The following is a 25,186-nucleotide window of genomic DNA, read 5'->3' on the forward strand; positions in this document are numbered from 1 at the left end:
CCTAAGGACTGGAGCGCAGCTTTGGCACAGCTTCTGGTCTCTTAAGATGTGTGTCTCCTTTAAACAGCATACCTCCAAAGTGACCTGAAGCAGCTTTATTTTGGCTTGTCTGTCTCAATCTTGGGATGAATTCAGCTCCAGACCTCAACGGGTTAGAACTTGTAGCCAAAATTTTTGGAAATCCTTCCTATTGTGTTCTGCTCCACCTTGCCCTCCATCTTCAGCTTTTTGTCATTTAGCCTGATTAAGATTTTTTACCCTTATGTGCACATACAGTTGATACCAATAAACGTATTACCTGCCTGTGGGTTTGGAGGTTTGTTGATGGCTATGTAAATGAATGTTGAGTTGCAGCTATTGAAAGTAGCTAAAGACTGCTCTTTGATGTCTTGAGAACATCATTAATATCCCATCCTCTACCACCCTCACCTGCTCAAAACCCCTTTTGTAGGAGATTGCTAATACATTCCAAAGATCTATTGCCTGTTTTTCCCTGAGGATGTTATTATTACCATTTTTGTTTATTAGCCTTCTGCCACTGTTTCACATTGCCTTGGAGCCCCTTGCCCTAGTGGGTTGTTACTAGAAAATGTAGTTTATTCTGCCCATGTTAAAAGTGCAGCAAATCACTAGGCAAAATTAGTGTGATGTTGTGGTAAGAATTTTGGACTGGAATAATGGAGATCTGGTTTCTAATCTACGCAGAGCAACAAAGCCAAACCAGTCACTTTGTATTTCTCCCAGCCTGACTAACCTCATTGGATAACTGTGATAATAAAGTGGGGAGGGAAAGAGCTATTTAACCCACCTGGTGGTCATCAGACTAGTACTTAAATAGTCTGGGTGTCATAGCATAGCCATTCAAAGAGATCTAGCAGCACCTTTGATGTTAACTAGGAAAAACAAGCTGGTAGCATGAGCTTTCCTAGACTTGAGCCTACTGCATATTTTTCATATGCAAACACCAAGAATATGGTGGAGAAGAGAAAGATAGGTTTGTGCAATTCTCACTTGTGTTTTGTATTTTGTACTTTTATTCTGTTTATTATTTAGTTGTGTGTTTAATTTCTATGCCCAAAGAGAGGCTGTTTCTGAACCAGGGCCTCATATACCATAGTTTTGTCCTAGTAAACAATGGACCCACTTTTGATACAAAGACGATGTCTGTCAGTGCCATGCTTTCCAAACAAACTACAAGGGAGAAAAAAAAAATGACTCATTGAACTGAGGATACGTGGGATGAAGAAACAGTTCATTCTTTTTGCTTACCCAGTGGATGACTGGTTTAAGATGCTCCTAGCCAGATGGTTCCTATCACTTTCATTCAAAAAGCATACCAGTCAAAAGATACCTCTCTTCTTTCCTCCCTAACTAGTATATTTGTGACATGAAAAAAGAAAGATAAAGCAGTGAGAGAACATAGAAGGGTTACATCTGGAAGATGATGATATCTGGACCTTCTAATATTTCAGTGAGAGAAATAATAAATAAAATCCCCAAGTGCAAGCACCCCTATTTTCTTGCCTGAGCACAATAGACACATTTACTGGCATTTAGTGGTTGGATCACAGTTCATCCTGAAAAGATTTGATAGGTAGTTATTTTGCTACTACATCTTGCTCAGGATGTCACTTCACTAAATAAACCCCTTTCTCCTACATTCAGCTTAGGGCTCCAGAGACGTTAACAGAAGAAAGCAGGTCACAATTCCTATCTACCACCAGAGGTTCAAGAGTGGCAACTCTTGTTATCATTTTTCAGCTACAGTATTTTAGACTGTGATATGACACAAATATCCACTCTGCTATAGTGTCCACTGGGCTTTTAAGATGTTCAGTATCCTGATGTATAGATGGCAAGAGATACATAAACTACACATACAACACCATGCTCCTGTGGGGCTATCTACTTTGTTCTTTGCTTCCTGAGGAAAATGAATAACAGCCCAGATGTCAAGAGTTACACTGAACCAAGACTTATAGCAAGGCAGATTAAATGGAGAAGTGAATTATTGGTGTCCTAGGATGTAACTGATGAAATGACTTCATCCATTGAGAAGTCAAAGGGAAAACAATACATAAATAGGGATTTTTCTCCACTGCTGCTACTAAATGCCTCATTCCTAATGTTTAAATGCATTTTGCTTTTAAAAATAATGTATTGCTATTCTACCTTGCCACATATCATCCCCACATGTAATCATATTTCAAATAGAGAAGAATGGTACATGTGCCATTTTGCAAAGGGTCTGGTTGCACATTTCTAGCAAGAAACCCTGGTTGAATATGTAGTCAGAGATTTTGTAGATTTGTGTTTCCAGTGTTGAAATTGTGAAGGCAATCAGGCATAATCCATCTTCATTTGTACAGGCAATATTTTGATGTGAGTATTAAAGGGTTAATACATTTTTCAATTGTGGAATGAGTCAGATTTCCCTCTGTGTTTTGTGTGCTTTTTTTTTTTTTTAAAGAAGTAGTGTGTGGGTGTAAGGTGGGGGGATCCAAGAGAATGGATACACTAATTGGGGTTTTCACCTGCTGTGAGTCTAATTGAATACAATGCTTTATTTGTTACTGAAAGAGAAGAAAGATTATGCAAAGTGTCAGAATCTCAGACTAGTCCTCCCTCCCTTTACTTGTTGCAATGCATGGCAAAAAGAAGAAGATGTTTAAAACAGCTTCAGTCTACTATTAAGGTGGACTGGGAATTGAAAGCTCATATTGAAAATTGACTGTTGGTTCTACTCTCCCAAAGTTACCTTACATGCTTTGGTTTGGGTTTATTTATTTCCAAGCAACCTGCTTTCTTCTGATTTCCAAAAGATGTGGGGAATATGTAAACATAATGTAAAGTTTACCTTAAGCAAAAGGCTTGCATCATTTATGTATCAGAAGTAATTTTGTATGTAAATACAAGATGTATATCATAAATTCAAATAATCAAAGACCCACCTATTGCTGGGGCTCTCCAGATCTTATTGGATTACAGTTACCATGATCACTAACCAGTAGCTATGCCAGTTAAGGCTGATGTACTCCAGCAGTAGAAAGATATACATTTCCCACCTCTGATCTCTGTTTTCCTGACTTCTGTGTTCTAGTTTCCTATGCATGTTATATGTTTATCTGCCCCCCTCTTTTATTTATTTTTTTAATGTAATGGTCCAAATCCATTGTGGGTTAGAAAGCACTGACTAAAATCAAAGGGATTCATTTAAGTGGTGCCTACAATGTTGCTATCTTTTCAATAGGTCTGTTCTAGCTGGGACTAACACTGCATATTAGAATATAACGCCACATCGATATTTTTATCTAAGCAGTCAAATATGAAAGCCAGCAACATAATATAAATGATATTAATTCCACCCCACCCTACCCCCCAGTGCAAGTGAAATGGAATTAAACTAATCCAAAGGTACTGAGTCTCTCCTGATTTGAAGTATAACCAGACTGAAATACACATTAACGTAGGCTGGTACAGAATCAGACAGTATAGTGGTTTGATTCCATGATTATAAAGAGGTATTTCTGAATGCTCTGTGAGAAGTAATCTGGTAAAGATTAAGTCTAATCTTCCAGTATGGTGGTGTTTGAATTAGATTCTTTCCCCTCTTCTTCTTATAGAGAGCATCTCCTATATACATTTTCTGTGTGTGCTGCCAAGGGATTCTCATTCTCTTTGGTGAAGAAAAATGTTCTGTGTATCTATCGGCATTCCAACATATACTTATGGAATATTCTTCTGCTCCTGAAAAAGAGCAAGATTGCCTCTGCAAGTACTGGGTTTTTATATATCATGCATAGTATGCACCATGACCTCTCCTTTGATACATCATAATAAATTACGGTTATGATAGAATGCTAATGATAAATCATAATATAGAGGAGGAGGTGAATAATATTATCTTTGGGGACATGCTGTTCAAATACACACTGTTTGGAAAAGATGCTCTGCCAGGCCTAAAACAGGCTGAGAAGAGGTAATAACCTGGTAAAGTTAAGTCATTTTTTGTGTGGTTAAAATAAAACACTGTGGAAATGCAGGGTTGGGTGCACTGGGGCCAAAGATATACTCACATAGGTAGACCCATCCAGCATATCCTATTCTGTGATTACTTTTTAACTTAATGCCATTTAAGGTCATATGTGCACCTGCCTCCCACCAAATCTATGCAATTTCACACACTGTCACATGTCTACAGCAATCTGCACTGAATGTAAGCTAAAACAAACAGTGGGTACAGTTGATAGTATAAAGTAGGAGTGCCATGCACTACACCTTTCCTTTCAGATAGAGTCACCTATACAGTTAATCTGGATAGAATAGATAGAAGCCTGGGATATTACAGCTGGGTTTGGGTCTGTCTGATCAGAATCATGATGTTGGCTGGCTTTTGGCTTGGCAAATTCCTTACACAAACTTAGTGCACCCTGGCATCTTCCCTGATGCTAGTGGGAGTTCTGGGAACAAAGCCGGATTTGCAGAGGAATGCCCACATGCTGGCTTCCTGCACAGTACACATTAATGGCATGCCATTTATGTGCAAATAACATACTTCCTAGGAAGACAAAGTAGCTGGACCTCTGTTGGTTGCACTTCCTTTCTTTTGGAGTCAGTTCTGGAGCATGGTAAGTGTGCTGTACATACTTATCCAGATGGACTATTCTCAGAGAGATATTTAGAAGAAAGTATTATTTTTATTTACTTTATTTGTTTTACACAGATACAACCTAGACAATGAGGAAATAGAAATATTAAAAGAATTTTCATACCTTGGATCAAATATTGATCAGAGTGGAGACTACAGTCAAGAAATCATGAGAAGATTAAGAATGGGGAGGGCAGCTATGAGAGAACTAGAAAATATCCTAAAACATAAAGACATACAACTGAGCACGAAAGTTAGAATCATACAAACCATTGTATTCCCTATAACCATGTATGGATGTGAGAGCTGGACAGTTAAGAAAGCAGATAGGAAGAGAATTAATTCATTTGAGATATGGTGCTGGGGTGCAGAAGTTACCACGGACAGCCAAGAAGTCGAACAAATGGGTCCTAGAGCAGATCAAACCAGAAATTTCTCTGGAAGCCAAGATGACAAGACTGAGGCTGTCATACTTGTATCACATCATGAGGCGTCATGACTCTCTGGAAAAAACAATAATGCTAGGAAAGGTGGGAGGGAAGCAGAAAGAGAGGAAGGTCACATGCTAGATGGACGGACTCTATTAAGGAGGTCATGGGTATGAATTTACAGGACCTGAGCAGAGCAGTGAAGCCTACGCAGTGTTGGAGATGTCTCATCTACAGGGTCTCCCTGGATCGAGATTGACTCGAGGGTGGATAACAACAACAAAAATGGTTTTTATTTCTCCTTACCTGCCTCTCCCCGTGGATCAAGGCAGTGAACAACTGACCAACAAATACACAATATCCGTTAAAAACACAACATCAGTTAAAGACAGACATCAGTTTAAAAGATCAAACAAGACACATAAATATTTTTAAAATCCACATTTTAAATTCATTTAAAATTTAAAAATCATCTGGGCAGGCCTGACAGAAGAGACTAGTCTTTAATGCTGTTTTAAATTTGGACAGCATATTCAGCTGTTGAATCTCTTCCTGTAGGTCATTCCAGTCTAGGGGCAGCTGAAGAAAAAATCCTCTCATTGACAGCTGCCAACCTAGGAGTAAATGTCCCCCCTTGCCCGAAGGATCTGAATAGGGTAGATTATATGGGAGGAGGTGATTGTGTAAGCAACCCAGACCCAAACCATGTAGGGTTTTAAAGGTGATAACCAATATTTTGAATGGCTACTGTATGTCCACATGGATTATACCAAGCATTTTCTGAATAAATATTGGCTATGAGCTCTCTCCTAGCCTCCAGAGCAAGCATCCATAATATGTATTCATATTATACAGTCATTGAAGTACCTTAGGCTGCAAACATATAGTCCAGCCTTCCCCAATCGGAGGACCTCCAGATGATTTGGACCACAATTCTTGTCAACCTAGGAAGTTATCAAGGGAATTGTAGTCTGAACCCTTTGGAAAGCTCCAGTTTACAGAAAGTTGTCCCACCTGTCAAACTCAATGGCACTGACCTCTGAGTAGACACAAATAGGTTTGCACTCTCAGACGTATCTAGACTCAGAAAGCATAAAAGAATTCAGCATCAACTTTGAAATTAGTCAGCAAAGAAGTAATTTCTAGCATAAGATACAGTCCAAAAAAGCTTATGCTACAACTGTCTTCTTTCCAGTTCACCTGAAAGATGTTACTGGATTCCTTCATGAATACAAAGGGTCACCTACAAGGTTCAAATAAAGCAGTTTCACTTAGGGCCAAAACATGCTGCAGAAATAATCCAGTTTCAGACAGCTTTAACTCTTCTGGCTCAGTGCTAGGGCATCCTGAGAATTGTAGTTTATTGTGACAGCAGAGCTCTCTGACAGAGAAGGCTAAATGTCTTACAAAACGACAGTTCCCAGGATTCCTTAATATTGAGACAGGCCAGTTAAAGCAGCCTCAAACTGGATTATTTCACCATTGTGTTTTGGACCTTAGTTTTCACAAGATCTTCAAACAGTTTAGGGGATGAATAGCCCTGAATCCAGTCCACAAGACTTTATCCAAGGAAGGGGGGAAATGGGAATTAATCCCAATACTGAGTGGAAAATCTGGATATTTGCACATATAAACTGTGTTCAATAGCAACATCAATGTGAGATCAGGGAGAGGACTTCTGAAATATGTATACTCACAGGCATGGAGCAAAGGATAGAAACTGGGGCAGCCACACCTGTGTAGCTACACATACTGTGATTTATCCAATTGTGAAAGCACGAACTGTGCTTAGTTCTCCCAAACTCCCCTGGTCACTGTGGATTTGGGTAAACAGATGGTAAACTGGATTTTCCTTTCAGTATAGATCTGCCCAGTTCAAGACATAATTTTCATCATGGTTTTACTGTGCAAGAGCATCTGACAATGTTGTTTGCTGCTTGTAACCTTCTGAAATTGGTAAATTAGTATAAATCAGTATAACTAACCCTGTGTAAATATTAACCAAATGCAAACATGATAATGTTATGTAAACATGGAAAATGCAAGGAAGAAAAAGGAGAGGGAGAGGGCTGAATGAGGTTGATCTGGTTTGTAAACTGGAAACATGTGTCACAGCATATGGAGGCACTACAAATTCTTGAATATACAGATACCAGGTGGAGTAAACGCATGACCAGTCAAAATAAATCTGATGTGGTGGTTAGAGAGGTGGAGTAGGACTCTGAAAAACAGGGTTGAATCCCAGCTTGGCCATGTAAAGCCACTGGGTGGCCTTGGGCAAGTCACACACTCTCAACCTCAAGGGAAGGCAATGGCAAACCCTCTGAAAAAAAATCTTGCTGAGAAATCCCCAGGATAGATTTGTCTGAGGGTTGCCATAAACTGGAAACCACTTGCAGGCACAGAAGTGTCTGTCTATCTATATATCCACATGCCAGACTCTCTCTCTCTCTCTCTCTCTCTCTATATCTATCTATCTATCTATAATAGAAACATAGAGTTGGAAGAGACCGCACAGGCCATCCAGTCCAACCCTCTGCCATGCAGGAAATCCAATCAAAGCATCCCCAATAGATATATCATCTATCTCAGTCATCTACCTACCTACCTACCTGTCCATCTATCCATATGCCAATCCATCTATCTATCCATTTATCCATCTATATGCCAAACTATCTTTCTCTCTCTCCATCAAAACAGACTATCTATCTGTCCATCCATCTCAAAGGATCTAGGCACATGATAGGAAAAAATCCCCCCAGAAACCGTCTGCTTGATATCTTGGCGGTTCTACCTTAAATAAATAAATAAAAAATACACCCCGATCCCATCCTTCCTTTGCTTCCTTCCTTCTTCCTTCCTTCCCTGGTTTGCAGGTTCCCGAGGTGGAGCCCAGGCCCAGAGCTCCGCCTTGGCTCGCCCTCCTCCAGCCTCTCCTCCTTCCCTTCTTTCGCCCTCTTTGGCCCGGGAAAGGCGCTGCTGTTGTTGCTGCTGCTGCTGCTGCTGCTGCTTCCCCCGCAGCCTTTGGGAGCCCCTGCTTGGCGCGGGTTGGTGGCGCGTTAGGCAGGTGCAGACGCCGGGTGCGCTCTCCTTTTGTTCCCTTCTTTGCGGAGGTCTCTGTCCAAGGAGAGGCGATGCGGGAGCAAGTCAAAGGGTGAGTGCCATTTTATTTGATTTGATTTTTTCCTGGCAAAACAGATCCACGTTTATTATGTTGATGTGGGTTCTTTAAAAAAGGAAGCCATCATCTTGCACTTGTCCTGGCTTGCGCCTTGGCCAAGAGGAGGCAAGAGGAGGGCGGTGAAGGCAGAATGCAACTTCTGGGAGGCGTCTTTGCAATGGGGCATTTGCAGCTCCAGAGTCCTCCCTGCCACCTCTTGCCTCCTCTTTGCAAGGCAGATGAGTCTGGCAAACTGGATCCCAGCCAGGCTTTGCCTCCTTCCCGCACGTTGGAGACTTATGATGGACTCCTGCTCAAATGGAGAAATCTGTAGGATTAAAATTTGGGTTTCTTCCCCAAACCCTGTGATTTTCCTCTAAGATCCAGGTGCTCTTCCCCTTCGCCTCCTTTTACATGCCTCTCTGCCTTGCTCATCCTCAGATAATGTCCCTCTCCAAACATGCTGCGTTTGGTGTGTGCGTAAAAACCAGAGAGTTTCACCTTTTTCCATTTGGAACTAAGTAAAAGAGCCTGCCAGAGAAAGCTGGCTCTCTCTCCCTTTCATTCATTGTGTGCACACATTTCTGCTTGGTTTCCTCTGGGTATTGGAGCTGGCATTTGCCTTCAGTGCCTTCTCCTGGTCCTTTCTCTTGTCTGGGTAAATGTGGTCTGGTTAGAAGAGGCTGGCTTCTCTAGGGATGGATGGAAGAATGTCTGAAAAGGCAAGAGGTAAGGAGGAGGTCAGAAGAGGAGAGGAAAATAACATCCAGTATTCTGGAAGGAAGCACTTTGCATCATCTGTTGCAAAGAAACAACACAAGCAAGCAAACATCTGAAGAATGGGATTATTTTATTGTGGCTAGAACTGCTTCATTGTTTCCCAGCCCTGTGACAAATATATACTGTATTGTTCATAAATGGTGTGTGTGGGTTTTTTTCTCTAAACACCGGGTTTATACATTTGGAACCTGAGGCAAGAAGACTTGAAAAATATGCTTTATGACTGGAATGGATAGGAAGGATCCACGAGTCTTAATGCTCTGTTTCAGCGTAGATGGTTTGCAAAGCTTTTCCCTGATAGACATGTGCAGGGTTTTTATTAACATAGTACAGAAGGCTGCAGGAAGTGTTTGTAAGACAGGCACATCGTTTGTGGGGTTCAGCCTTGCCTCTGAAAATGTGTCCTGTTCTCTGGAGCAGCAGAAAACAAGCTTGCTCCCTCCTCCATATGAAATCCCTTCAAGTATTTAAACAGGGCTATCATATCACCTCTTTCAAAGCTCTTGTTTCAGCATAGATGGTGGCTTGGTCTGGTGAAACTGTCGTTTGTACAGTGCTAACAGCAAAGGAGACATAATAGTACCATGGAAGAAGAGCCTTTGCTCTGTTAGCACTCAGAAGTGGGTTGCAGCCTGAATTTGACAAGACCTTATAGTGGCATTGCTTTGGCAGAAGTGGAGAGGATAAGCTTTGCAAAGCAAATAGAGCCCTGGACAAGGAACAGCTGGAGGGGTTGGCTGACCAAGCCTTAACAACTGTCAGAGTGCACAAAATAAAATGCCGCACATCAAAAGAGAGAGAAGTCATTACCATATTGTGCTTAGCCCTTGACATTTGCTCCCTTCTGCTGCTGCTTGACATTCATGTAAAAAAAACTTTGGGATGAATTTCCATCCTCTTGGAATTTTTTTTGGGGGGAAAGCCCAAACTAATAAAATAATGAACAGCTTTTTAAAAAATAATCCTTCAAACCCAGTGATCTAAGGATTAAATGAAACCATTCTAGTGTGAGGATCAATAAACTCTGGACTTAGCAGATGGAGATGAACATAAATACTTCCAGACCATGAGAAGATACTGCCTTCTCCATTCTTCATTTACTATTTTCATACTGCTTAGTTTTCCCTTTAGGAAAGTGGGGCAGATTGTATATGTTGGGGGGAAGAGGACTTTGCTTCAAATACCAACCATCAAAAGCAAGTTACCATAGATTTTAATTGGTTTAAAAAAAAAAAAGCAACAGCACGCTTATTTTATCATACCTGTGAAAATGTAAATGTTTAGCAAAAGCAGAAACAAGTTGTATCTATACATATTTCTCTGGCCAGTTTATACTGAATCAAGAAAGCAAAAGGCAACACCATCTTACACTGTGAAATTAATTCAGTTTGCTAATGAATTACCAAAATTATACAAATCATAGGTGTCTCTTGTTACCTGACAGTGTATCCATAATACACATACAGCTCATACTTGGGAAGGTGGAGTTTTTTCCCATGCTGGTGCAAATTTTAAATACTGTCATAATTTGAGGAATGACTCTGGAATTTCATGCCCAAATTGAAGCCTATCATGCTTTTTAAAGAATACCTGTGGTAGAACCTAAGCATTATAAAATAACATATATAAATATAAAGCATTCATTGTAAAATACATTAAAGAATCCAGTTTAAGAATTATGATGGAAATAAATGAAAAAAAACTCTTATTTTTTCCCTTTATTATTTCAACTGCTGATTTTTTTTAAAAAAATAAAGGAATATAATATGAGCAAGGAAAAAAACTAAATCTGCAGAGGTTCAAGAACAGGGTTTCTTTCAAGAGAAATGGAAACGTGTGTGTATCTTTGCTCACATGTGCAGAATTGTGTCAATTATTATAAACAGTCTTCACCTAAATCCTTTTGCAGACAGTCTTGGATGAGCTAGTGGTGGCGTATTTCTTTTCGGTTTTGGTATCATCTCTTAACATTAATATCATGCATGCATTTATTGGTCGAAATGAACCCAGGATGGTAGATGCAGAGAGATAATATTTCAGGTGATAATGTAATCAAATTTACACAGTTGGATTTTCTGAATGCTTTTTTTGAGTTAAAAGCTTTAGTATCAACTTATTTTGTTTATTACTTATACAGAAGTAATTTAGGATTTCCTTCATTTGGTGATGCTGAATGACTGTTGTAGGTAGACTTGTATGCAGTAGTTTATCAGAGCTTGCTATTAGCACTGATCTGGTTCACTGATATGAACTCACTGCAGGGAAAGTCTGACCAAACTCTGCACACTTTTGGTTCAAGATGGCTGCTGATTGGTGTCTGGAGGGCTTTCCATGTGCCATTGTCTTTTCTCCGTATATTTTGGTCACGTCAAAGTTCACCATAACTTTCCTGTTCCAGCAGTGAGTCTAGCATGAAACTGGATAGAGAGTGTCATCCATTAATGAAAAGTCACTCTTCCATTTCATTTTATTTTCCAGCTAGTGTCAAAAAGGCAGCAAAAAACTGGGAAGTTAGCAGGAACTGAGCCAAAGATGTTTTTTTTTTAATCTAGTTTAATAATGTCTGGTTTCTAGTTATCCAGGGTCTTCTCCAGCCCTACCTACTAATGCCACAGATTGATACTAGGACGTGAGCTCAGACTATACACTGTTAAACTGCAGAGACATGAGACTAGAATGTGGAGGCACATCCTCATTCTTGCACTCTAATCACTGTTCACCTTCCTAGATAGGCTTAGAAATTGGATAGGAAGAAAAACGTGGCTTGAATGTACTTTGGAATTCACATTTTGCAGTTAATACTTACTTTTCTCCAGACCTACTTGCTCCCTGCATGTAATCATCTGCAGAATGCATTTATTTGGGGGCAGAAGCTGCTTGATTGACTGTTTGAACAAACTGGGAGCACCAAGAGGAGAAAATGGGACTTCATGAACCCTGTTCTATGTTTTCCCCCTCTAAATTATATAGGCTCCATCATATAAAGTTCTGTATCATTAAGCTATTAGAGGTAATTAAATGCAAAATGTCTGCAAAACATGTATTTTAAAACTCCAGTTGCAAAACAATATAAGTAATGATTCTTAATCACTGAACACAAGAGCAAGTGTGGTGTTGTGGCCTGTATGTTGAACTAAAATTTTAGGAAGTCCGGTTCAGATCCTAATTCAGTTGGCACTGGGGTGACTGGGCAAGTCATACTTTCACGGTTAGAGCAGAGTAGTGGCAGATCTTCTCTGAAGAAATCTTGCAAAGAAAACCCTATGATGAGATTGCCATAAATTACATTGTATGTATTGCCTCTGCATCAGAAGTTCTGCTACCCCAGTATGTCACAGCCAGCTGGATGAGGAAAAAACCCAGATCAATTATCTCCCTGTCTCTTGGATTTCTGAATCTACTTACTTATAGATGGATGTCCATTTATCCTTCTAATGCACAGACCCTTCCTCAGGGACATAGCCAAGGGGGGGTTCTTGGGGTCTGGACCCCCCCCCCTTCCATTAGAAAAATGAATGGTGTGTGCTGCTGCGCCACCGTACCCAAGCCTCATTATAATGGTGGCACTTAGTCTGGACCCCCCCCCTCCTAAAATCCTGGCTACGTCCCTGCCTTCCTTTTAAATGTTTTATGTCATTTTAGAACATTATGATTGAGATCCTAGGGGAAGCAAGACATGAAACAGAAGCGAGCCATATCACACATTCTTTCACCATATCTTTTTATTTGAGTATTGTGAAGAACATTCTTATCTGAACTGTTAGTTTTGTTTGACATAAACATGTGTACTTTAGAAAGGTTTTCTCACTGGAGTTGAAAAAAATGGCTGCAGATCTGTTGAAGATGCTATTGCATTCCCAAGTGCGGTTGAAAATGGCCTGAGTTGCTGAGCTGGCATTGTATAATTTTACATGGTATACATGTGTATGTGTGCAAACACACACACATACACACATTCATTCTCTCTCTCTCTCTCTCTCTCTCTCAAGCAGACCCAAAGCAAACAATTAAATGGCCTTTGAAAATAGCAAAGAGGCTTAGGAAGTGAAGTCTCCATGGAGTTTAACCTTTCCTAGAGCTGCACTTGTGTGTGGAATTGTTGATAACTTTCTAAGCTGAAAATGTTCAGAGAGAAGGAACAACACTTTTTAGTTGGTGGAGTAAAATAGCTGCAGCCTTCTTGTGTTCTGAATATAAAGTGCCAGTAGAATTGTTCTTGCTCTTTATAGTCACACTCAACCTTCACAGAATCCTTGGTAAATTATATTGAGTTTTCTTTAAACTTTCACACAGGAGTAAGAGTCATTGTTTTCATTTTGGGGTTCATCTTTTTTACACCTGTTATCCTTGATTAATAATTTCTAGAACTGATAAAACAATTAAACTGATGCATGACTCTTGCTTGACAAAAGGAGATTTCCTTCCTTCTAAGTCTGAGTCAGCATGTGCACTTTCCTCAGAGAAACTACTTAAGGGCATTGATAAACAGAAGCATATAGTCTGATTTTACTGTTTCTGGAAGCATGAGGGCCTTCATATACTGTTTTAATGAGTCAATATATTAGCCTTGTTCAGGAGTTTTGAAACATATGTGAAGAAGTTGCAGTGTTGCATTATTACTCTTTCCCCCTGTATTGAGCAGGAAGGTTTGAAGAGGGTTATAGGCTTGTTTCTTTGAATGTGCTTAAGTCTTCCCTGCAGTCAGAAATCTTGATTGCTCAGAGTTTGTGACTATGGGAAGACTACAACTGTGTTCATCCAGACACACTTACTATTCCTGTTAAGACCATAACACTCAACATGGAAAGTTCAGAGATGGAAGAGGAAAAGCCAGCATTTTTTTGTTTTTGTTTTTTGTTTTTTTTGTTGCTGCGTGCCTTCAAATCAATTACAACATAAGCCCTTTCCATGTGCAAGATATCATGGATTTTTCTTGGCAATATTTGTTCTGAGGTTTTCCCTTGCCTTTCTCTGAGGCTGAGAGCATGTGACTTCCCCAAGGTCACCCAATGATGGCTGAGTGGGGAATCGAACCATGGTCTCCAGAGTTGCAGTCCAACACTCAAACCACTATGCCACAATGGCTTTCATATATGACCCATAATCCCGTCATAGGTTACAGTATCAGAATGCTTGAACAGCAATATTTTAATTGGTAAAAAAGAGAAATACTAGGAGATGGATGCTATTCCACTGGTGTCCTCCTTGTCAGTTTCCCAAGGTCATTTGGTTAGCCACTGGGAACAGAATGCTGGTTGAGATAGGACTTTGGTCTGATCTAGGGTGGCCATTCTTTTGTTCTGACACCTATGAAATATGTGAGCTACAGAACTGAGTCTGAAGCCAAAAGTACCCATTTTATATATATATGTAAAAATAGTCCGACCGTCTGTTTGGAGGAAGAAAAATGCTTCCTCTTCTGACAAATGACAGTGGATTGTAACAATCTGATTTTTATTTCTTTTTCTCCATTCTCTACCCTAGAGAGATAGCATTTTGTTTATTTTGCCCAGTATTGACTTCCAGTAAACACAGAAACTGACACATTTTTCTGATCACTGTGTGTGTTGCTTGGATTGGGTCTAAAGTTTGTGGTAGTGTAATGTTTTGTATAGATTCTGTGTTTGTACACACATGCATGCATATTTGTCTCTCACCATGATTATGTTGTGCTACAGAGCAGTATTAAGCAGACTTTTTTCGGAGGTTAGTCATTACTACTGAATTCAGGGCATTTACTCAGTAGGATTGCTGCCTTTGTGAATTTGCAGTTTGGTTGTGAAGGTATAAATGAGAGCTAAAGCTTGGGCCATACAGGCTGGGAGAGACTGGGTACTGCATACCCAAGTTCTGTGCAGAACATACACATCTGTTTCACTGGCACCATCACAAATAGCTGTGATAATTCCCACAACTAGAACTAGGAAATAAATAAATAAAGATAGTCTCTAATACTATTTTGAGTTGTGATCTTATTGAATTGTAATAGTAATTAATATATTTACATATTGACTGACGGCCATCATAGATTCAAATTATGCTCTTACGTATTTTAATGTTAAAGGAATTAATACAGCAGGCTTGCACATGAAAAGGACTTTAGTGTGAAACATGAGGGAACTGAGGAGACAGTATGGGCATAACAATGATCAGCCATTAGGCTGGGAGTATGAGAGTCTGCAATGACTTCAGAAAAAATATTACAGACTTAAAACAACTTAACACAAGATCTCCGCATTTGCATATGTGCCTTATGAAGTTAGGATCTCTTGCTGCTATTTCATAGAATCATAGAATCATAGAGTTGGAAGAGACCGCAAGGGCCATCCAGTCCAACTCCCTGCCATGCAGGAAATCCAAATCAAAGCATCCCCAACAGATGGCCATCCAGCCTCTGTTTAAAGACCTCCAAGGAAGAAGACTCCACTACACTCTGAGGGAGTGTGTTCCACTGTCGAACAGCTCTTACTGTCAGGAAGTTCCTCCTAATGTTCAGGTGGAATCTCTTTTCCTGTAGCTTGCATCCATTGTTCCGGGTCCTGTTCTCTGGAGCAGCAGAAAACAAGCTTGCTCCCTCCTCAATATGACATCCTTTCACATATTTAAACAGGGCTATCATATCACCTCTTAATCTTCTCTTCTCCAGGCTAAACATCCCCAGCTCTCTGAGTCGCTCCTCATAGGGCAAGGTTTCCAAACCTTTCACCATTTTAGTCGCCCTCCTTTGGACACGCTCCAGTTTCTCAATGTCCTTTTTGAATTGTGGTGCCCAGAATTGGACACAATATTCCAGGTGGGGCCTGACCAGAGCAGAATATAATGGCACAATTACTTCTCTTGATCTAGACACTATACTTTTATTGATGCAGCCTAAAATTGTATTGGCCTTTTTAGCTGCCGCATCGCACTGTTGACTCATGTTCAACTTATCATCTACTTGGACTCCTAGATCCAAGTGCACTGATTGACTGGCCAGGGCTGTGGGAGGGCGGAACATGTAGCTCCGGCAAATACTACAACTCCCAACATGCACCAGGTGCCGGAAGTGGGCCCTGATTGGTTCGGACACCAGAAGGTGCGGGCTCTTCAGTTGTGTGTGGAAGAGATGTGCATCCACACTGGAGAAATAACCCGCTCCAGGCTGATTGGTCCAGACTCCAGAGGCCTATATAATACCATGTGGCCAGGTGGAGGATGCCATTCCGGCTTGGATCTCCCCACTCTCCCACCCTGGTTTACCCCTTTAAGAGGGTTGCAAGTGTTGCTGTCACAATATGAGGCAGGGATCTGGTAGACGTGAATAACAGAGCCCAGATTATTGGGAGTCTGACAGGGCGTGCTGGGATGGAGAAGGAGTTGCCAATACGGAGCTGAACTCCTTTCCAGTGTCCCTCAGATAAAAGGGGCAGAGTGCAGACATCCAGACACCCCTTGTCATCCCTGGACCTGGTCATGACCAGGTAACGGGGTTCATGGATCAACAGTCGATACCAGATCCTGACCCATACCTCGGGCTAACCCCACCTGTCAGCTGTACTAATAAAGTTGTGGCCTTTTTTCTTCCATGTGGTGGTCTGTGTGTAATCCTTATAATAATAATACATTATTATTATGTGGTGCCCCTCCCCCAACCAACGCAGTATTTTTTAACACATTACTTTTACAGATAAATTTTTATCCAATTGTATGGTCCTATGAATTTCATAGGGTTTTTATAGGCAAGGAATATTCACATGTGCTTTGCCATTGCCTTTTTCTGAAATACAGCCTAGAGCACCTGACATTCCTTGGTGTCTCCCATCAAGCTGACCCTGCTTAGCTTCTGAGATCAGTCAGGTTGCGGTGCCTTCAAGGTACTGAGGTACAATTCTGTCAGGTTACTGTTCATATAACTGACAGATGTAACCAAAGTTATTTCATCCGCCAAACACTATCCCTGAAATTTTTATGAATTTAGCAGTACAGTGCGTCCATATCACACGTGGGTGCACAATACGCAGCTTTAGGATGATGATGAAAGCCATACGACAGAACAGGAAATGATGTGTGCATGAGTCCCATTGTTTTCAATGGGGCTTGAGCATACACGGTATTTGCCTTACGTGGTGGGTGTTTGGAATTGATTCCCCATGTAAAGCAAGGGCGCACTGTACCATGTTGTATCTGCTTAGAAGTAAGTACGGTTCAGTTAAAGGGTAAGTATGTATAGGACTGTAGGATGACATGACTGGTTAAAAGGAGATGTGGTTACACCAGTAAGTCCATAAATGGTTGCATATATTGCTTTTTTAACTTATGTTTTTGTTGAACTAGACAGTTCTAGATTATTTAAAATATGTAGAACATCTTCATTCAGGAAGTTCAGCAGAGCTGTTGAAAATTAAATCACATTCTGCAGTTTTAATTTGGTCTTCATTCTATGAGATAAAGCTAATTATTAGTCCCAACTAGACTCACTGAGGAATGGGACTTGTTACGTCAACACTTATATAAGATCCATTGACTCAGTGGGTCTACTGTAGTTAGATTAACAACTGAATTCACTTCTAAATTTTAGAAAAATGAATTTCCCTGCCTCCATCTTTCCAAATGCCATCCCACCTCTGAGTCAGGCTGCACTGAGAAGAGCCTCAGGGTGTTTGCAATCCAGTTCCCCTTCCTTCTTTGCATAGCAGAAGAGAAAATAATGCAGGGCTAAATGATTGATAATTGAATTTTTTAACTCATTTGGATACTTTTCTCTATGAATATTTTGTCTGGTTAATTGTGAATATTGACAGTTTTTTTAAAAACAAACAAACAAATTGTGTGCTTAAACTAAATCTGCTTCATCAGTCAACAGAAACTTCTGCTACAAGAGTTCCCTTGTCTTTTTTATTGAGTTAGATGTGTAGAAAACATGCCAGCCTCTGACCCTTTTTGGATATTGCACTGTAGGCAAGGAGAGCCTCATTATCAAAAAATAAAATCAAAGAATTGGCGCAATTCTCTGAAGATGCCAGCTACAGATGCTGACGAAATGTCAGGAATAAACTCTTCTAGAACATGGCCACATAGCCCTAAAAACCCACAAAAAACTAATTGACGCAATTCTTCCTGAAGGCTTCTTCTCTACAGATTACCGTGAATTTCTTGTACAGTATGTAGGTAGAAGTGCAGCTTCCATTTCACAGCACATTCCAGTGACTTGTTTTGCATGAGATGTAGATAAGAAATGCATAGGAGGAATAGAAAACATTACTTTCAATCTAAGATTTCTGTGCTAAAGATAAATATGTTTGCCTATATAGATTTGATACTCTATGATATTTGTTTAGCCCACTAAAATAATATTTATGAATTCCACTTACTACCATGAGTTACTGCCTTTTTCAGCATTTTGAAGACCTTGGATACCTAACCATCTCAGAATTTTTCTTACTGCCACATGAGTGTACAGAAGGGATCATATATGATTATAATAGCATCTAGACTCGTAGAGTTGGAAGAGACCCCAAAGGGCCATCCAGTCCAACCTGCTGCCATGCAGGAACTCTCAATCAAAGTATCCCCGACAGATGGCCATCCAGCCTCTGTTTAAAGACCTCTAAGGAAGGAAAAGTCTTAGTTCATTTAATAAGTAATAAGTTCATTTGACTTATTAATGCTTCATTTCTAGATTCTGGAGTCTATATTGATGATCTAATGTGGAATAGTGGTTTGGGTGCTGGACTAGGACTCCAGGAGACCAGAGTTTGTATTCCTGCTGTGCCATGCAAACCCATTCAGTGACCTTGGGCAAGTCACACTCAGCCTCAGAGAAAGGAAATGGCAAACCTGCTAACAATAGTTCTTGCCAGAAAAACACTAGGATAAAGTTGCCATAAGTCAGAATCGCTTCTGACAAGTGTCAATATTGACTCATTTAGGCTTTGAAGCAGGCTTTGATAATTTTATTTGCAGCATTCTGTGAAGTGCTGAGCCACCATGTGATAAAATATTTGATACCAAACTTTCACTCAGTGAATATTCTAACTACTTTAGGCTTAAGATAAAACTAGTATGAAATTAATAAACAATGTTCCTATTTTACAGAAGCTTCAATCTTATCTGGACTTGCAAGGGACTAAAATTGTTTTATTTCTATTATGTTATAGAGTAGCATATGTTTCCATTTTCTCTCAACTGAAATAAGCATAGATAGACCCACCATATGTTTTCTCCCATCATTCCCAATGTCTTCCAATCTTAAGGACTGTCAAAATGCATCAGCATATTTAGCATTAGTAGAGATGCTAAGTATGAGTCTTTGGGTCACTGCACATGTCTCTTAACAATTGTCCGAAGAATTTTGGAAAAATTGAAGTGGAATCTAGTACACACATTGTGTTATCAAGGGAAAGTATGCTCATGTGAAAGATTTTGAATGTATCAGCTGAAATGACCACTATTGCATTGCCACATTGTAGTCATGAAAGTGAAATAATCATACTAAATAAATCATACTAAATAAACAACTACTGAGCAATTTCTTTGGGTGGAAAGCTGACATACCACAAAGGTACTGGAATTGGTATAAACGTAACCTATAAAAACACTGGATCTCTTTTGTTTTTGCTTTGCAGTCATGAGACGCAGACCACCTGCTGGGATCATCCTAAAATGACAGAGCTGTACCAGTCCTTAGGTAAGAGTAGTCTACATTCCAAGAATGCGTTTTTCTTGGATTTCTTTTTTTAATTTAATAAAATTGGAAGCTGTATGAGACAGCTGGCATTTTAAAGGAAGTCAGAAACTTTATAAAATCATACTTGTCTGTAAATGTTTGAAATGTTTACTTCTTTGGTATTTATCTAAGTGGCACTTTGTAAAAAAGATTCTTTTCTTTTTTAAATAGTCATCTTTTTATGCACATCTTTTCCTTTTCTTGCTTTTCATTAGTTAAACACAAATCCAAACTTTATTAATAAAATTAGACCTCTACATCCACACATTCTACATCCACAGATTTAGCCACCGATGGCTTGAAAATATTCAAAACACAAATTCCAAAAAGCAAATCTTGATTTTGCCATTTTATACAAGTGACACCATTTTACTACATCATTGTATATAATGGGAATTGAGCATCCACTGATTTTGGTATTCATGGAGAGGTTTTTGGAAACAAACTCCAGTGGATACCAAGGACCCACTGTATTGGTGTCTGATTGTTTGAAGGTTAGGTTTGTCAATCCTTGGATAGCGCATTTTCTTTTAATATAATGTAGCTGCAGGAATTAAAAGCAGTCCTGTGATATCCCCTTGAGCATTCAGGCTGTGTCTACCATCAAATACTTCTGTTTCTTTGTTCTTGTATGCTTTCTCCTATATTAGGTACTCTGACTTATGGGGCAGAGGTGTCCTCCCTGACCTATGGGCTGTATTTGAACCATCAGGGCCTATGACAAGTCCACTCCTCTATGCTTGCGCTCTCTTGCCCAGAATTACTTAATAGTTTCCCCCTTTTTAGCTCAGCAGGGAAATTGTAAGGGAGGGAGGTTTAAACCTTCGTTCCCCATGATCTCTTTCCATGCATGCTGTGACTCAGCTGATCACTAGAAAATTTAGCAAGGAGAAGTGGTGAATAATCTGTTTGCTGGTCTTGCTCACTTTTCAATTTGGCCCCAAACATATCTAGTTTGTAGTTCCCAGCCACATCAACCATAAGAATGTTTATTTTCCCATAGGAATATTGTCCTCTGATGAGGGAAATTCTTCACTCCACTTTACCTTAATGAAATTATGTATATCCATGATCAATCAGACTTGACTGTTCTTTAATTTTGGTGTGTGTGGACATTTTCTTTAAAACCACAGAAACCATTCCACAAATCAACAGCTATAAATAGTTGTTTAGTTTAACTGGGGAGTGGACTCTCTAGATGCTGTTGGGCTACAACAGCATCTAACCTGCCTGGCCCAAGAGTAAGGACCACTGTTACCCATCTCTGAGCCAAATAGTCTAGTATGGAATGGTATATGTGAGCTATGTGTAATGGTGTATATTTAACATTTTTATTATATTAAAGAAGTTTAAAGGCCGATGAAACCGAAAGACTTTAAAAAACCCTTGCTGTTTGTCTGCCTTTTAATTTGCATATTTTGAAGTGTTCCCACTGAGCCTCTCCAAAACCCCTACATCCATTTTTTTTCCACAGAAGAGGCTCCTGAAGCCACACAGGAGTGGTACTCTACTTTATTTGATGCCTCCCCCATTAAATAAACACCAAAGACCTGGAAACTGAAACCAGAAGTGATTTATGGTTGGGAAATTGATTTCTACCAGTTTTGGAGTACTGAGGCCTACTAAGGGCACAAAAGTGACATTTTCTACTCACTGCATTTTACTGCTCTGGCACAGCTAGAAGTGTTTTCATGTTTTTTCATTCCTTTCTCATTTGGTTGATGGGCTCTGCCATTCATAAATTTGCAGAGTTTTACCTGGATCCAAAGTTCACTGGTGTAACAAGGCTTTCCTTCCTCCCAAAAAGCCTCTTCTAAACATTGTAAGACTCGGGCAGAGACCTAATTTGTATCATGGGGCTATAGTGGGAGATGTGAATTGCTGATAACTGGACTGAGTCAGCATATGCAAGCAAGTTCCTTGACACATACCTTCTCTTCATCCAATTTGCAACACTGCTTCTGATACTAGATTCCATGTCTAACATAGAATCTAGGGGCCCCTTCATGTCAGGTTGAATACTGGAGAGGTGCAAGGGCTGTAGCGACCTAAATACCCTAAAGGCACCAGATCCTGCCTGGTCTTGGAAGCTAAGCAGGGTCAGGAGATTAGTACTTGGATGGGAGACTGCCAGCGTATACCAGGTGCTGTATAGGCTGTATTTCAGAGGAAGGAACTAGGAAAGGGACCTCTGAATACTCCTAAGAAAACCCTACAGAATTCATGAGATTGCCATAGGTTGACAGGTGACTTGAAGGCACATACACATGTACAAAGGCTACAGTGTGGAGCAGGTGCAGAAAAAAAACCTTCCACAAGTAGATTTTTGTCTGTGCAATGTTCTTTATAATATATTACCTTTACCTGAATATATTTTCTTTGAAATACATTGTGATTGGGGGTTTTCCCCCACCTGTACTACTTTCTTCCTCGAAAGCATCTAAAGACAAACCTGATTCTCCAGGTATGAGCCAGAGTTGCCTTAGGTGGCTCAGACAATTACTGGATGTTGGAGTGTTCTCCTGACTTCTCCCTTCCCTCTACAGATGCATAGAAAGCATTTCTAGACCATTTTCAGTACAGTTCAGATAGTAATGCAATATGTTCCTGAATTAGTTGCAATGATTCACCATGTGGGGTCCATAAGGGAGGAATGCCCCTAAAGTTGTAATGAGTGAGGCAGCCACCAAAGACATCAGAACCTGGGAGGAGCAGCAATGTCAGAACCCCAGATACTTCTCCTGACCCTAACCATAAGCTCTCTGCTCCACTGCAAAATGAGCCCATTGCTCCCAACTACAGTGTGGAACACTATACTGTTGAGTGCTATCATAAATTTCAGTTGCCAGTACAGTCCTTTTTGGCATGTGGAATGGAGAGGATGGGGGAGGCATATTGTTCTTGACCACAGGCAGCAGAAGTCTTGGTCTGACCCTGCCATCTTGCTGTGCTTGCAATGTTCTGTTTCCATTAAGTCATCCTCTCTGAAATTTAAAAATGTGCAAAAGGTCCTGCTCCTTGCCACTTTGAAACTGGTTACCCATAGCTAAACCTTTTCAGCCTTTGCTTTTGTTGGAAGTGACTGAAGTGTTAATTGTTTGTAACAGATGTGAGAACTATTCTCTTGTCCTGCAAAGGGCTGTATAGAATGCTTTTGTGTTGAGAATGAACACAGCCTGAAAGCACAACCTCAGTAGTATACTTAAGTCGTCTGATATGAGTGATCTACAATAATCATAGCAAAAATAGGTACTTTAACTATCAAAAACGTAGGGTATTGCTTCCTTAATGTACCTTCATTTCCTATTATGTTCAACAGTTTGAGCCTTTTAAACATACAAATGGGTCTTTTAAAAAGTTGCAGAAGAGATATAAATTCATTAAAGAATAGGAGACCACATTGTTTTATATTTTGATAAACTTCAGTTGCCACAAGAAGATTCTTTTGAGAAACTAATGTTTTACCCATAGTAATAAAATAATTTTTTCTTCTTTCAACATAAATCTTTATTGCATTGAGAATAAATAAATATGCTATAATATGCCATATAAAAGTAAGATAGATTTTGGATTATTCTAAAAAATCCATTTGGCACATGGAAAATTGGAATTACTTATGAGTTTACAGTATATATGGCCTTGGAGTAGAAATATATGGATTTCTTTTCTGTTTAACAGAAGTATTGATAAAAGTATTTCCAATGCATCAGGAGAGGGTTATTTAAATGTTTTTATTGTCTGTGGTTATAAGGAACCCAGATATATCTAGCAAAGTGCAATGCTTTATATAAATGGAAGAATCCAAATTCAATCTACTCCAGGGAAAAATCTTTAATATAATATATTTTCAAGATGAGGAAACAAGAAAGTTTCTGGATGGGGTTTTGATAATGCATCAAGGTATAGCTTAAAATAATACATTACTGTAAAATTCATAAAATGCAAGTTTTATATAAGCACAAAGCCTGAAAAGGGGAAATGAAAAAATTGAACCAATTCATACTTTGATCATTCCTTTATCCAGCCAAGAAACCAAATTTCATGCTTGTATGTGTGCTAGAGCAAGGACCTATATGGACCACAAACATGCATTAAAAATGTACTTAAACTTATTTAAAATAGAAACTCTTCAGAAAACAGATTTAACCAAAAAATCTTCAATTTCCCCCCCTCCTGTATGGTTTTTAACATCTTGCCTGATGAAGAAGCCAGTGGAGCTTCGAAAGCTGGCAACATGTATATTGTGCATACCAATAAACGTATCACTGTTTGATGGATTCTTGATTGAAGTTAGTACCTGTAATTGAAAACAGCTTCTCATTTCTCCCTTTTCCATCCCATACACTACAAGTTCTGATGTGATCCTCTTTAAAGATGTATTTATTCTTTTGATCCCCCCACCCCACAGGACGAGGTATGTTAGGCTTTGGTTTCCTGGAAAACAATTATGCCCAAGAACACACATCAAGGAGCATACCCTTTATATAATACAGTAGATTGTAGACACACTTTCGGGGGAAAATATTTTCATGCATACTCAGTGAGTCACTGAGTTTAGGTTTGCAGTTTAGATACGTTTTTCCATCCAAAAGACCAAAGCTTGGATTTCAGTCTCAATAATTTTATCTGGAGGACTGAAGAACCTGTGGTCCTCCTGATGTTACTGGGGTACACTTCCATCATACCTGGCTCTTGATTATACTGCCTGGGGTAGATGGGAATTAAAGTAGAACATCCCCCTCTGGCTTTTAAATTTAATAGATTGATAGGCAGATTTCAGAATTGTTGGACCTACAGTGTTTTCACTAGAAAGTCAAGATGCACGGACCAGAACCAAGGGCAAAAACCTTATACCAAGCCAATCCTGATCCCAGGTTTTATACACATGCACATCCTGAACCAAGTTCTGAGTCCTTTCATGCAGACGTTCATGGCAGTTCATGGCTCCTTTCTCCTGTTTCTATTTCAGAAACAGAATTTACTAGGTGGAATTTAGGTAGAAAAGATTGCTTTGTTCTCGCTACTGTTAAACAGTTGGAAGTCAGAAAGCCTTGCCACTCTACAGCAGATCACCCAGTGAGTTGGCTGAAAGTTGAATTGTAGTTTGAAGCATGTTAGAAAAAAAATGTGATTTAGAAGATAATGCTTGTTAACCTTATCTGATTCTGCTGCCATGGTAACTATAGTTATTACCCTTTGGAATAAGGATAAAGGAAGAAAGGAATCTACAAGACCCAATCTGGTCTATATATTTTGGACTGAGCCCAAATGTAATGGTGTTTTCATCAATCACTCCATTAATCAAATTAGTCAATCACTTCATATCTAAGCAAGGTTCTCTGTAGGCACCTGTTGCATTGATTCAGAATGGCAGACCCACCGTATGTTCTGCTTTTTAAGCACCTAGAATCTTAGTATTCTAAAATACATTGCAATGAAGTAACTATTAGACCAACACAAACCTC

General features: G+C 39.6%; 1 protein-coding gene across 15 annotated transcripts in view; it reads left to right on the plus strand.

The window, feature by feature from the left end:
• Positions 1 to 25,186, plus strand: part of DMD (dystrophin) — a 1,477,396-nt gene that overhangs the window by 1,371,989 nt on the left and 80,221 nt on the right. For 14 of the 15 annotated variants that reach the window (XM_042458881.1, XM_042458877.1, XM_042458883.1 and 11 more), the window contains one exon: positions 19,621 to 19,682. In XM_042458881.1, coding sequence (XP_042314815.1) covers positions 19,621 to 19,682 — 62 coding nt within the window. Of the gene's footprint in view, positions 1 to 8,018; positions 8,231 to 19,620; positions 19,683 to 25,186 lie in introns of those variants that run through there. The other variant, XM_042458892.1, reaches the window with a different exon arrangement.

This window comes from Sceloporus undulatus, chromosome 3 (assembly GCF_019175285.1).
Source record: "Sceloporus undulatus isolate JIND9_A2432 ecotype Alabama chromosome 3, SceUnd_v1.1, whole genome shotgun sequence".
In the NCBI taxonomy this organism is placed as follows: Eukaryota; Metazoa; Chordata; class Lepidosauria; order Squamata; family Phrynosomatidae; genus Sceloporus; species Sceloporus undulatus.